The 14,720-nt window shown below is 37.0% G+C and overlaps 1 protein-coding gene across 1 annotated transcript; it reads left to right on the top strand.

Annotated features, from left to right (window-relative positions):
* Nucleotides 1–4,353: 4,353 nt before the first annotated feature.
* On the top strand, nucleotides 4,354–14,179 carry LOC145162601 (MDIS1-interacting receptor like kinase 2-like). Its single transcript, XM_079081699.1, has 2 exons — nucleotides 4,354–6,310; nucleotides 13,865–14,179. Exons 1-2 carry the CDS (start codon nucleotides 4,939–4,941, stop codon nucleotides 13,942–13,944), a joined length of 1,452 nt encoding a protein of 483 aa, XP_078937825.1. The 5' UTR covers nucleotides 4,354–4,938; the 3' UTR covers nucleotides 13,945–14,179.
* The last annotated feature ends 541 nt before the right edge of the window (nucleotides 14,180–14,720 follow it).

Raw genomic sequence — 14,720 nt, 5'->3', positions numbered from 1 at the left:
TAGGCTAATTACATGAAAAAGTTTGATTGAATTATCCTGTTCTTATGAGTTGCTTAGATTAATAGGAAAGTTATGTGAAATATTTGTTTTCAATCCAAATTAATCTAAGAGTTGGTTCAATCCATGTACACTTAGGAGTGTTAGAATGCTCAAAACCCAACACTTACATGGTGAGCTCAATAAGATCGTTTATTTATGTCAACCACCAGGTTTTGTTCATCCCACGAAACCTAACCATCTATGTCTACTACACAAATCTCTTTATGGTCTAAAGCAGGCGCCTCGTGCATGGTTTCATCGATTAACCAAAGCTTTACAAGCTCTTGGTTTTAAAGGATCCAAAACTGATCCGTATCTTTTTATTTTTTCCTCTGAGGGCACTCTTTTATACATGTTGGTGTATGTCGATGATATCATTCTCACAGGTAACAACTCTAGTGCTATTGACTAGATCATCAAGAATCTCAGTCACACATTTGTGATTCAAGATTTAGGTCCTCTTTCATATTTTTTGGGCATTGAGGTGATTAGAAAGAACAAAGATATCATTCCGTCTCAAAAGAAATATATCTTGGAAGTGCTTCATCGGGCGAATATTTCACATGCGAAGCCGGTACCCTCTCCGATTACTACCACAAATAATTTATCTATTGGTTACAGCCCTTTGTTTGACGATCCAGTAAAATATCACCAACTTGTTGGTGCTCTTCAGTATGTCACCTTGTCTTGTCCTGATATCACCTTTGCTGTTAACAAAGTCTGCCAGTTCATAGACTCTCCCACTGAAAATCATTGGTCAGTTGTGAAACGAATATTACGATATCTTCAGGGTACATCGGATCATGGTCTTCTTATTCAACATGATTCTGGATCGATTCTTCATGCCCACACTGACTCTCATGCATCCTTCTTAACTGCCTTCTCCGATGCCGAGTGGGCTGGTTGTCCTGATGACCGTCGATCCACCGGGGGTATGTTATATATCTTGGGAGTAATCCCATCTCCTGGTCAGCTAGGAAACAACGAACCGTCTCTCGCTAATCATCAGAATCGGAATACAAAGCCTTAGCTGACAATGTAGCCGAACTCACTTGGTTTGAAGCTCTTCTTAGAGAACTCAAGGTCTCTATGCCATCGGTCCCAATTCTGTGGTGTGACAACTTGGGTGCCACATACTTATCAGCCAATCCTATCTTTCATGCTCGTACAAAACATGTTGAAGTTGATTTTCATTTTATTAGAGAAAAAGTAGCTGCCGGATAACTTTCTGTACAATTTATTTCCACATATGATCAGACTGCAAACATCTTTACAAAGCCTTTATCCTCTCAACGATTTGCTGACTTACGGTCCAAGTTACAAGTCGTTACCCGACCTTAACTTGCGGGGGAATAATAGATAGTTATGATAGAGACTAGAATTAGAAGGATACAAAGTGTAATTATGTAGTTTATATATATAAATATATATATATATATATATATATATATATATATATATATATATATATATATATCCTATGTAATCTATCGGTCATAATAATATATAACACGATATTTTTATCAAGATTATTAACAGGTGATAAAACTATTTCCTTTTGGTATTCGTTTCAAATGTTGGTAATTGTTGGTTTAGTAATAGTTTCAAATGTTGGTAATTGTTAGTTTGATAAAAGTTTATATGTTGGTAATTGTTACTTTGGTTATAGTTTGATATATTGGTCTTTTGTAGTTTGATATTGTTAGTTTATGAAAGTACAATGCTATAATGGTATTTTGTAGTTTGATAATTATTAGTTATAGTACAATGATATAATGTGTTATATGCAATATGTGTAATTTGGTAATTGTTAGTTTATGAAAGTACAATGCTATAATGATATTTTGTAGTTTGGTAATTGTTAGTCATTGTACAATGCTATATTTTGTACTTTGCTTGTATATAGAATGTATATTTTGTATATAGAATGTTATAATGTTGGTTTAACTTATAAGACTATGTTGTTTTATTCGTAGTTGGAAATGCTTCATACAATGTTAAAAGATCCGCCATGTAGTGTTGCATTTGAAGATTGGTTTCGTTCGTTGCCATAATGAAATGAAACCGGAGGAAACGAGGAGAGCGATGATGATGAGTAGCTACTGGTAGGATTTTTTTATGATTTGTTTGTGTAAGTATTTTTTACTCTTATTTTCGATATTTCGTATTATGTTAAATTGGATGAGTATTTTAAACGGATGTTGGATTATTTTGGAATGGAAGGATGTAGGATTAGCTTAATTAATATCATAGCAGTTTTTGTACTTTTTATACAGTTTTTTTTTTCAATTAAAATGTGAAATAATAATAAAATATTAAAAAAAATATCAATACCGGCGATACCTTTAGTGGAGGCAGTCGGTTATTAGCGGCGACCCTACTTTAGCGGCGACACCCCTTTAGCGGCGACATATGGCATTAGCAGCGGCATTTTGATTATCAGCGACAAAGCATCAGCAGCGGCCTTTTAACAACGACGCGTCGCCGCTAATACTATTAGATGCGACAAACGCTACTTTTAGCGGCGACGCCTGTCGCCGGTAATACTCTAACTTCTTGTAGTGATTCATATTGTTTCCAATTGTATGATAAAGAAGTTTAAAGCCTTGTTTTTTTAAACAATATGTTTTTCACTCTTTATGTTTGCGGACAGATAGACATTAAAAAAATTGATTGCTTTTTATAAGACAAAAAACATATGTTTGTCCTCTTTTTACAAAATTATGTAACATAAATAGCTTCTAAAATTAAGCAATGTTTGTAGCATTTAGCTTTTAAAGTTTGAACTAATGCAAGTTGGAGACATATTTGGATTTTTTTTTAGTCTTTGCTTTGGGTGGGATTGTTGTTTTGCAAGGTATTGATTAGTTCAAAAAAGTACCAAAATATAATATGCTCCAAATAATTGGAGCAACTTTCAACTTAAAATATCAATTTAAAGTTTGTCACACCACCTACGTGGGACTCGAGTCTTTGTGATAAAGACTAGCACCAACATTTTGCTTTCTAGCTTCTTGGTGGAAAGCCCCCTTTTTAATAAATTGTTGTTCAAAAAAAATTATTTGGGCATGTAAAAGGACCTAGGACATTGTTTCATTATCTGGATACAAACTATCCATACAAGATATTGACATTGCAAATGTGTAAATATAATTGATTCGAATAATCTACACCAATAAAATTATATATACCAGGTAGGTTTCTGTGGGTACACACAAGGCATCCAAAAATCACAAAACCTAATGTGAATTCTAGGTACATAAAAATCGTAGTGATATTGTATTTGTACGAGTATGAGGATCTACTTTTGAGTTTTGAATATAAGTTAGAAAGTAATAAATCCATATATGTTTAACAATAAAGTTGCTTTTCATCTTTTCTTTATTATCTTCATACTGTTAGCATGTGACGTTATCAAGATAGAAAATTAACGACTAGAGATTTTAATTTTTAGAACTAACGGCCCAGGAGGTGATAACAAAGATGTGGATAAAATAAAGCTTCTAAATCTTCTTTCCATTTTTGGTCCATTCACTTTATAGAACCTCTTAAAGTGGTCATCACAGTTGACACGTCTCTTAAACAACATTGATTTCTGAAGTAAAGCAAACTCCACTCCACTGCATTTCTGTTTTTTGTTTTTTTTATTTAAGAGTAAATTACAAAATGCTCCCTCGATCTTGTTATGTATTTTTCTTGAATGAAGTCCCGAGTTTTCAATTTTGACAAGAGAAAAGGGTAGCTCAAGTATAAATCAGGACATGCAAACCATCATTTTTTATAAAGATACATGGTAAAGCAAATAATGTATTCTTCAAGCTTCTTATTTTTCTCTGTAGCACTACTAATCATCACACTCTCGCCCATACCAAATTTAGCTTCTGCTACTTTGAAGGAAGCCAATGCTCTTCTTAAATGGAAAGCAAGCCTTCAAATCCCAAACAACTCGTTGCTCTCTTCATGGCTTCCCCTCCCTATGAATTCCAGTGCTTCAGTTCCATGCAGTTCTTGGTTTGGTGTAGATTGCAGAGCTGATGGGAACATTCAGAGGTTGAACCTCAGTTCATCTGGTTTAAAAGGTACACTCCACCAATTTCCATTCTCTTTGCTACACGATCTTACGCATTTTGATCTCTATAAGAACAACTTCTTTGGCCCCATCCCGCCAAAAATCCGACTCCTGTCCAAACTTGTCCGTATTGATTTTTCAGAGAATATGTTTTCTGGAGTAATCCCACCTGAAATAGGAAACCTGCACCAGCTAACCATCTTGTACTTATACTTAAACAATATATCCGGTCCCATTCCTACTGAACTTGGTAATTTGAAGTCTCTCACTAAGCTTGATCTGAGTAACAATCAACTTAGTGGTTCTATTCCTTCATCAATGGGTGATTTGACGTCTTTGAATGTCCTTTCTTTGTGGAAAAATCAACTCTCTGGCCCCATTCCTATTGAACTTGGGAGTTTGAAGTCTCTCACTCATCTCGAGGTGGGTGAGAATCAATTTAGTGGTTATATTCCTTCATCATTGGGAGATTTGACATCTTTGGAGTGGCTTCTTTGGTACAAAAATCAACTGTCTGGTCCCATCCTATTGAACTTGGGAATTTGAAGTCTCTCATTTATCTTGAGGTGGGTCAGAATCAACTTAGTGGTTCTATTCCTTCATCACTAGGAAACCTGAGCAACTTACAGCGGCTGATCCTTCAAGGTAATAAATTATCTGGTCCCATTCCAATTGAACTTGGGAAGTTGAAGTCTCTCACTCATCTTTCGGTTAGAAGAAATCAACTTAGTGGTTCTATTCCTTCATCATTTGGTAATTTAACATCTTTAGATATCCTTTATATTCAAGAAAATCAGCTAGTTGGTCCCATTCCTGTTCAACTTGTAAATATGAAGTCACTTAAGGATCTTAAGGTGAACAACAATCAAATTAGTGGTTCCATTCCTCTTGAGTTTGGAAATTCAACTCAACTACAAAGACTTGATCTGTCTTCAAATCATTTGTTTGGTGAGATCCCAAAGGAGATTGGGAAGATGAAAAGTTTGTTTGATTTGTCCTTGGCTAGTAATCAACTTTCAGGTATTATACCTCAAGAACTTGGATTTTGTGCACTCCTTGAAGTACTTGATCTATCCACAAATAGATTGAATGGGTTGATACCAAGAAGTATTGGTCAATGGCCACAAATCCACTACCTGAATATTAGTAACAACAAGCTCAGTGACAAGATTCCACCTGAGATTGGTAAATTAGTTCAACTTACAGCACTTGATTTATCTCATAATTTGCTCACGAAGGAGATACCATACGAATTTCAAAGTCTGCAAAGTTTGCAAAAATTGGATCTTTCTCACAATAGACTCACTGGTTCTATTCCCGATGCTTTTACAAGTTTGCCTCGCGGGATTGATATCAACCTTTCTTACAATGAGCTCTCAGGTCCGGTTCCCCCAATCCCCAACTTTGGGAATGCATCCATACAAGGTAATCCAGGTTTGTGTGGAAATGTTACGGGAGTGAAACTTTGTGCAAGTCAAATTATGAAGAATAAAAGCGATCCCTTTTATAATAGGCTCGTCCTTGTAATTATGCTCCCTCTTATCGGGGCAGTTTTACTTTGTTTATCCGCCTATGGTCTTATTTCTTACTACCGACAAAAGAAGTCCCCACAGAAACCATTAGAAGAAGAAAATGGTGATTATTTCTCGATTATAAGTTTTGATGGAAAACTAGTGTATGAAGATATCTTGAAGGCAACAAATGATTTTGATGAAGCATACTCTGTTGGGACCGGAGGATATGGTATTGTTTACAAAGCCGAGCTACAACCTAACAATGTTGTAGCTGTCAAGAAACTTCACTCATCATCTGAGAATATTGATCATAATGGATTCCTTAATGAGATACGAGCATTAACGAACATAAGGCATCGAAACATATTGAAACTCTATGGATATTGCTCCCATGCCCGCCACTCCTTTTTGATTTATGAATACCTTGAAAAAGGGAGTCTTGGATCAATCTTAAGAAGCGATGTCTTAGCAAAAGAATTGGATTGGTTGAAAAGGGTAAATATTGTAAAAGCTGTAACTAACGGTTTGGCTTATATGCATCACGACTGCTCCAACGTTTCCATAGCGAACATCCTTCTCGATTCTAATTATGAGGCATATATTTCTGATTTTGGCACGTCCAAACTTTTAAAGCTAGACTCATCCAATTGGACCGCAATTGCAGGCATCTATGGTTATATTGCGCCAGGTAACACAATCTTGTGATTCTAGTTCTACATCTTCTTAAGTTTCAACATAATATGATATATATATATATATATATATATATATATATATATATATATATATATATATATATATATATTATTTTATGTTTCTTTGGATGTAGAACTTGCTTATATGATGGTGGCAACCGAGAAATGTGATGTGTATAGTGTAGACAAATCGACTACAATAAATAATCGATAACTTCAAGATCGAAGTATAAAACCCAAATATCACGATAGCGATTCAACGGAATATAAAACTATTTGAATAATCAACCAAGAATAAATCGAACGATAAAAAGAAAAAACACGCGATATTTACGTGGAAACCCAAATCGGGAAAAACCACGGGCGGAGGAAGCCGAGAACCAATTTACTATAATATTCAGTGTTTACAGAGATAGAGGAAAGAAAAACAAATATATCAAACATATATTTGTATGAATATGAGAGAAAGATGAAGATGTAATTTGAGGTGTGGTGTTTTTAATAAGCTTGATTTCATTTCCTTTTATAGGCAAATGAATGTATGAATTCAATTGTCTATTACCATCCAAGCTTGACAAACATGCTACCATCCATTCTTGACAAACATGCTACCACCCATTCTTGACAAATTAAAACCACATGTGTAGAATGGTATTCTAGAAATCATCCAATGTTGAAGTTTGAAGGAAACTTCCACAATCTCCACCTTGACTTCAAATGAGACAGGATGAAAAAACTTTACCTTGCACAATGATCATGCAAAACTGTTTATCAACAGCTCATCATACTCCAAATCTCTATAAGAATCTGCAAACACCATATGAGAAAAAATTGATTTTGAAAAGTAAATATACTTCCTCCACCACGAGCCTATCAGGCTCAAATGCGATCTGAAACACCCACCAAATCCAAACATGCTTTGAATTTGGCTATTGGAAGACTTTTAGTGAACATATCAGCAGGATTATCATTGGTGCTGATCTTGTTTACTGTAATATCGCCTTTAGCAATAACATCTCTGATGAAGTGATAACGAACATCAATATGCTTCGTTCGATCATGGAACATTTGATCCTTCGTCAGAAATATTGCACTTTGATTGTCACAAAAAACAGTGTTAACAGATAACTTGTTTGAAAGCTCACCTATCAACCGTTTCAACCAGAGGGCTTCCTTCACTGCTTCCGTAGCAGCCATGTATTCGGCTTCAGTGGTGGATAACGCTACAGTAGATTGTAACTGCGCTTTCCAGCTAACTGCGCAATCACCCAAAGTAAACACGTACCCTGTAACCGATCGTCTTTTATCCAAGTCCTTTGCATAATCGGAATCCACATAACCAAGTACTCCATTATCGGTTTTTCCAAACCACATACATAAAGAGGAAGTACCTCGCAAGTAGCGAAAAATCCATTTAACAGCAACCCAATGCTCCTTTCCTGGATTCGCCATGTATCTGCTCACCATGCTTACCGCATATGACAAATCTGGACGTGTACAAATCATAGCATACATAAGAGATCCTACAGCGCTGGAGTATGGTACCTTTGCCATGTATGCTATATCTTCTTCGGTGGTAGGACTTAAGGCGGATGATAGCTTGAAGTGGGCTGTGAAAGGAGTGCTGACTTCTTTTGCGTCATGCATATTGAAACGGTGCAGAACCTTCTCAATGTAGCTTTGTTGAGAAAGGTATAGAGTTCTTGCACTACGGTCTCGCACTATTTCCATTCCTAGAATTTTCTTGGCAGCACCCAAGTCCTTCATATCGAACTCAGCATTCAACTGGTCTTTTATCTTTTGAATCTCCTTTATATTCTTCGCTGCAATTAACATGTCATCCACGTATAAAAGTATATAGACCATTGAACCATCGTCACACTTTTTGTAGTAAACACAGCTGTCGTAGGTGCACCTTTTCAGCTTGTGACTGGTCATAAATGAGTCAAACCTTTTATACCATTGTCGAGGAGATTGCTTGAGGCCATAAAGAGACTTCTTCAATTTGCACACGTAGCTTTCCTTGCCAGGAGCTACAAAACCTTCAGGTTGTTGCATATATATCTCTTCCTCAAGCACACCATTTAAGAATGTTGTAGTAACATCAAGTTGCTCTAATTCATAGTCATGAGAGGCAACTAATCCCAACAATACACGTATTGACGTGTGTTTCACAACCGGAGAGAAAATGTCGGTATAATCAATACCTGGGATTTGACTATAGCCTTTGGCTACCAAACGAGCTTTATATCTTGGTTTGTCACCAGGGTGGATAGCCTCCTTCAACTTGTAGACCCATTTGCACTTAACTGTCTTCTTACCCTTTGGAGCTGGAACGAGATCCCATGTGCCATTTTTCTGAAGAGATTCCATCTCCTCGTGCATGGCAACCATCCACTTATTAGAATGTTTGGATTGAATGGCCTCGTTGTAGCTTGTGGGCTCCAGAACAGACTCAACTTCATTGGCAACTGTAAGTGCATAAGCGACAGAATCGGCTTGAACATATCTCTTTGGAGGTACAATCTGTCTGCGAGGTCTATCTCTTGCAATGGAGGGACTGCGAGGTTGGCTTGGAGCTTCGGCTGGCTCATGAGAAGAGGAATGTTGATTATTCGAGGGTTGAGAAACCTCGACACCTTCATGAGACTGGTCCTCGAAAGATGAATTTAAAGGAAGCTCCACCTCCACTCGAACTTTGTCTTTTTCCGAATTTTCATTTTCTCTGGTCTGAATGTTGGAGACAGGATGAAGCATGGCTTTTTCATCGAAGGTCACATCTTTAGATGTCAAAACCTTGCTTAGCTCCGGGCTCCACAATTTGAACCCTTTAACACCTGTCGGATATCCGAGAAAGACGCATTTAATTGCCCTCGGTTCCAATTTACCGTTATCAACTCGGGCATATGCTGGACATCCAAATGGAATCAATTTCGTGTAATCAGCAGGTTGGCCGGACCAAAGCTCAAATGGGGTCTTCTTTTGAATAGCACGAGAAGGGGAACAGTTGATAATGTAGCATGCGGTTGAAGCGGCCTCGGCCCAAAAAGACTTCGGCAACTTCGAATGAGATAGCATGCATCAGACCTTCTCCATGATGGTGCGGTTCATACGTTCTGCTACGCCGTTCTGCTGTGGTGTATGAACTACAGTGCGATGCCTCGTAATTCCTTCCCTACGGCAATAGGAGTTGAATTCTTCAGAACAAAATTCCAGTCCATTATCAGTACGAAGGTATTTCACTTCAAAACCTGATTGCTTTTCAACCAATACTTTCCAATCTCTAAAAGTTTGGAATACTTCTCCCTTTGACTTCAAGAAGAACGACCATACCTTTCTTGAGAAATCGTCAATGATCGTGAGCATATAAGAGGCTCCACCTTTCGATGTAACTTTTGCTGGTCCCCATAAATCAGAGTGTATGTAGTCAAGTGGCCCTTTCGTCGTATGTTTGCCACCGATAAAACTCACTCGCTTCTGCTTTCCAAATACACAATCTTCACAGAATTCAAGTTCGATTGATTTGTGCTCCCCGAGCAACCCCCTTCGACTTAGTTCATTCATACCATGGTATGACATGTGAGCGAGCCTGAGGTGCCATAGATGAGAGCGATCAACGTTGGAGAGGGATTTAGAAAATACTGAGACTTCGCCGGAGATAACTTGCCCATCCATAATGTAAAGGTTTGCGGATTTTCTAACTCCTCGGATGACCACAGAACCTTCCTTGAAAATATGGAGTTTCCCGTCTTTGCCAACAAACTCGTAACCTTTCTTCTCAAAAGTACCGAGACTTAGTAAATTTCGCCTAAGACCGGATACGTGCTTCACATCTTGAATCGTTCGAACAACGTCATCGAACATGCGGAACCTGAGTGTACCCCGTCCAATAATACGACACGAAGTGTCGTTACCCATTAGAACGTGGCCTTCGTTAACCTTTTCATATGAATGAAAAACGCTTCGGTTGGAGCTCATATGAAAAGTACATGCTGAATCAAGTACCCACTCACTCGTGGTCATTAAACCGTAGTCTGAAACGGATAGAAGCTCGCCATCGGAACCAGTTTCGGCAACATCGGCTTCAACGGTGTTATTGGTTGTTTTTCCCTTTGCGATTGCCTTTGCTTTCTCCTTGTTCTTTAACTTGAAACATTCATCGATCAGATGTCCCTTCTTGTGGCAATAATTGCAATACTTGCGATTGGCTTTGGACTTAGATCTAGATCGGTTTTGTGAAGAGCTACCTCTCTCGTTAGGTCTCCCTCTGATGTTGAGACCTTCGGCTTTAGAATCGCTGCTACTGTTCCCAACTATCTGCTTCATCTTTTCCTTTGAATCAAGAGCAGTCATTACCTCGTCAAGGACAAGAGTGTCCCGAGAATAGATAATGGTGTCACGAAAGTGATCGTAGGAGTCTGGGAGAGAAGATAATAAAAATAACGCCAAGTCTTCATCTTCGTATTTGACATCCATATTCTCCAGATTTCCTACAAGCTCTTTAAAGGTAGAGAGGTGATCAGACAAAGAACTACCTTCACCCATCTTTAGGTTAAAAAGTCGTTGCTTCAAGTGTAGCTTGTTGGGCAAGCTTTTCATCATAAGTAGCTGCTCGAGTTTTAGCCAGAGAGCCGCTGCGGATGTCTCTTTCAACACATCTTGGAGAACGTCGTTAGAAAGATGCAGACGGATCTGCGACGACGCCTTCAGATCTTTCATCTCCTTTTCCTCAGTCGACCAAGTTGCCGGCATTTTCTCCATTCCTAATAGTGCTTTGTGGAGATCCATTTGGATCAACACATCTTTCATCTTTACTTGCTAGAGAGGGAATCTTGTGTTTCTGTCAAGTAAAGGAATACCGTACTTCATCGATGACATGGTTGAAAATAGTTTTTACGAATCGTTATCGGAAAACCCGGATAGCTCTGATACCAATTGTAGACAAATCGACTACAATAAATAATCGATAACTTCAAGATCGAAGTATAAAACCCAAATATCACGATAGCGATTCTACGGAATATAAAACTATTTGAATAATCAACCAAGAATAAATCGAACGATAAAAAGAAAAAACACGCGATATTTACGTGGAAACCTAAATCGGGAAAAACCACGGGCGGAGGAAGCCGAGAACCAATTTACTATAATATTCAGTGTTTACAGAGATAGAGGAAAGAAAAACAAATATATCAAACATATATTTGTATGAATATGAGAGAAAGATGAAGATGTAATTTGAGGTGTGGTGTTTTTAATAAGCTTGATTTCATTTCCTTTTATAGGCAAATGAATGTATGAATTCAATTGTCTATTACCATCCAAGCTTGACAAACATGCTACCATCCATTCTTGACAAACATGCTACCACCCATTCTTGACAAATTAAAACCACATGTGTAGAATGGTATTCTAGAAATCATCCAATGTTGAAGTTTGAAGAAAACTTCCACATATAGTTTTGGAGTTGTTGCACTAGAAGTGATCATGGGAAAGCATCCTAGAGAACTGATAACATCTTTACCAACAACGTCTGCGGATTATTTGGTGCCAGCAAATGTAGGAGATAGTCGGATACCGCCTCCCTCACCACGAGTTGAGAAACAAGTTATGTTAATTCTGAGTCTCTCAAGGGCATGTTTGAACTACAATCCACATGAAAGACCAACAATGCAACAAGTTTCAAATCTTTTAATGAAGGATCTGCTTTGAATTGACATATCTTGCCTGATCGATATAGTGTATTTCCAATGTTCTTTACTTTTCTCAAGTTCCCTATATGCATCTGTCAATATGTATTCATTTAAATGCCTTTTTTTGTTAAAAAGTTTAAAGATGTGTGTAGTAGAAAAACAAATAATTCAATGAAGATATCTGTACTTGTAAAAATTCAGTTATTAGACTTATAAAAACTCATTATTGTACACGCATCCCCCAAACATGAAATTACATGATTTCAATTATTACTCTAATTTCACTTCACTTCGAATGACTAGAATTCCAACTTACTATTTAATGTCTCATCTTCATTTATTTCATTTGAACATGATTTGGCGTAACATCTATGTAACATTAACTGATTTTATGCATAACAAAAAGAGTCGAGCTTTGACCATTGACAAAGATAGCAAGCAGTGACAAAAGGTACCTTGTTTGCTTTTCAAGTCACACATCCTTTGTGCCAGTTAACAAATCGAACGTATCAATCGAAAGAGGTCCATCTTATAATATAAACTATGCGTATATCTACAGGGGTGTGTAACGCTTTGTACAGTAGTCATAGATATGATGCTTCTGAACTTTTGTAATAAGACTACATGGATATTCTTTCTTTCCACGTTTAACTATCTGCAAAAATTATAATTATCCAGACCAAAATCTAACATGGGAGGAGGTAGTGAAGATATGATGTCACCACTCACTGTGTTGTAAAATATGAAATGGAGGAAAAAGCAAACACTAAGAAGGAAGAACCTCCACAATAATTTCCAGATATAAGACGACTGATACTCTGTTTGCATAATATGGAGAACAAACTATACACCTAACGTAGCATCAAATTCCGATAAAGGTATTCATTCGGGCATTTCATCAAACATTTAATATGCATTATATTACATTTTTAAACAACGCAATGTAAACGAACTTACAAGGAGTTTGATGAAAGAAATAAACCAATACATACCTTGATATGGACCCATCCCATGCTAGGCCTGTATTATGCCATAAGCCCAAGTGTAGAACTCACTCCCAAAAGCCAGCTTATAGGAGGAGGGGACACATAGACTTATAAGTCACCAACTTATAGTACTTTCGCCGATGTGGGGTCATAACAATACCCCACGCTTTGAAGAGCCAACGTCCTCGTTGGTCATGGTTGTCACCCCCTTTTGGTCCAAGCCACCACTCCGAGTCATTGTTGGTCATGGCTACATTGGTCACGGTTCGCACCCCTCTTTTTGGGTCCAAGCCACCACTCCATAGGCCACCACTCCAAGTGTTGGCACCTCGAAAGATAGGGACGGCTCTGATACCATTGATGTAGGACGCAGGAAGCTACCATGTTTTGATGAAGAATCGGAGCTTCGAGATACTACACGAGAATCATGAGAGAGAGAGAGAGAGAGAGAGAGAGAGAGAGAGAGAGAGAAGAGTGAAATATTTAGGGAAAAGCTTTATTGAATCGATAACTATTTTCACGCAGCTGTACATTCTATTTATACCCTCAAGACATTACTAACAACATTCATCTATATTGACATTTACATTTATGCTCCTCTTGTAACTAACTTTATAACAACTAGCCATGTATTATACCTTTTAACTTATATCAACTTCAACCATGATGAACACTTCAACCGCTCTCCTGGCCCCATGAAAATGATTCACATTGATGAATAATCACCAATCTGTTTAAATCGATAATGTTTTGTGATTTTAATCCACTCAAGTGAATTGGTATCATTTTCTGATAGACTGAAATGAATTTACATGATCAATAAAGGATTCAAATGATTTGGTTGTGGTTTGTTGGAATCGACGAACAGGGGAAGGAAGACTGGAAGAGGGAGGATTGTGGTCGGAAGCATGGGAAATCAAGAAGCAAGCTGCTAGCTATGAGAATTGACAACGGGGGATGTAATAGAATTTTTGGGTATTGTCAAATAGAAAATAGGGGTAGAGACAAAATTACACTCTTGGTTTATGAGTCCACGTGTTTGTTTCTTAATACTTTGGGGGTGTTTTGGATTATTTTAAACTTACAAGTTTTTTTTTTTTTAAAAGAGTTCTTTTTTGAATTTAGCTTTTAAGGGAAAAAACCAAAAATTGTTTTTAAAAATTGATTTAGTAGTATTTCTTGACTTTTAAATGTAATTTACTTTTTAAAAGGCTAAAAGACACAAAAAAAAACCACAATTTCCTAAGTTTTGAAAAACCTTTTTTTTTCTTCTTGACAAAACGTTAAATTGAAAATGACTTTTTTATTTCCCAAACATCTTTGTAAATTTTTTGATTTTTTTAAAAAGCTAAAAGTTATTTGAAAACAATCCCAAACACCCTTTTTATTAAAATGGTTGGTTATTTATTCAAGAAACAAAAGACTTTAGACACATTTTAATTTATTTAAAGCCTTTATAATGTTAATATTAATTTACTTAGATATTAAAGTAATGGGTCCCCATACTTATACTCATACGAAACCCCAACTCTGATTCTAAGGCACATATTTCTGATTTTGGCACGTCCAAGCTTTTAAAGCTTGACTTATCAAACTGGACCGCAATTGCAGGCACCTATGGTTATATCATGCCAGGTAACGTAATCTTGTGATTCTGGTTCAACATCTTCTTAAGTTTCATAAGTTATATAAATATGTCCATATATGTATTTATTTTAGAATCT

This window comes from Lactuca virosa, chromosome 3 (assembly GCF_052849685.1).
Source record: "Lactuca virosa cultivar CGN04683 chromosome 3, Lactuca_virosa_CGN04683_v6, whole genome shotgun sequence".
Classification (NCBI taxonomy): Eukaryota; Viridiplantae; Streptophyta; class Magnoliopsida; order Asterales; family Asteraceae; genus Lactuca; species Lactuca virosa.
This window is presented reverse-complemented; position numbering and strand designations above follow the sequence as displayed.

What these genes read in the sequence shown, in the direction of transcription:
- LOC145162601 (XM_079081699.1), top strand. Translation starts at nt 4,939, where the DNA reads ATGAAGTCACTTAAGGATCTTAAGGTGAACAACAATCAAATTAGTGGT. An exon ending in CTATGGTTATATTGCGCCAG is followed by an intron (nt 6,311 to 13,864) that starts GTAACACAATCT and finishes ATCGACGAACAG; the next exon opens with GGGAAGGAAGACTGGAAGAG.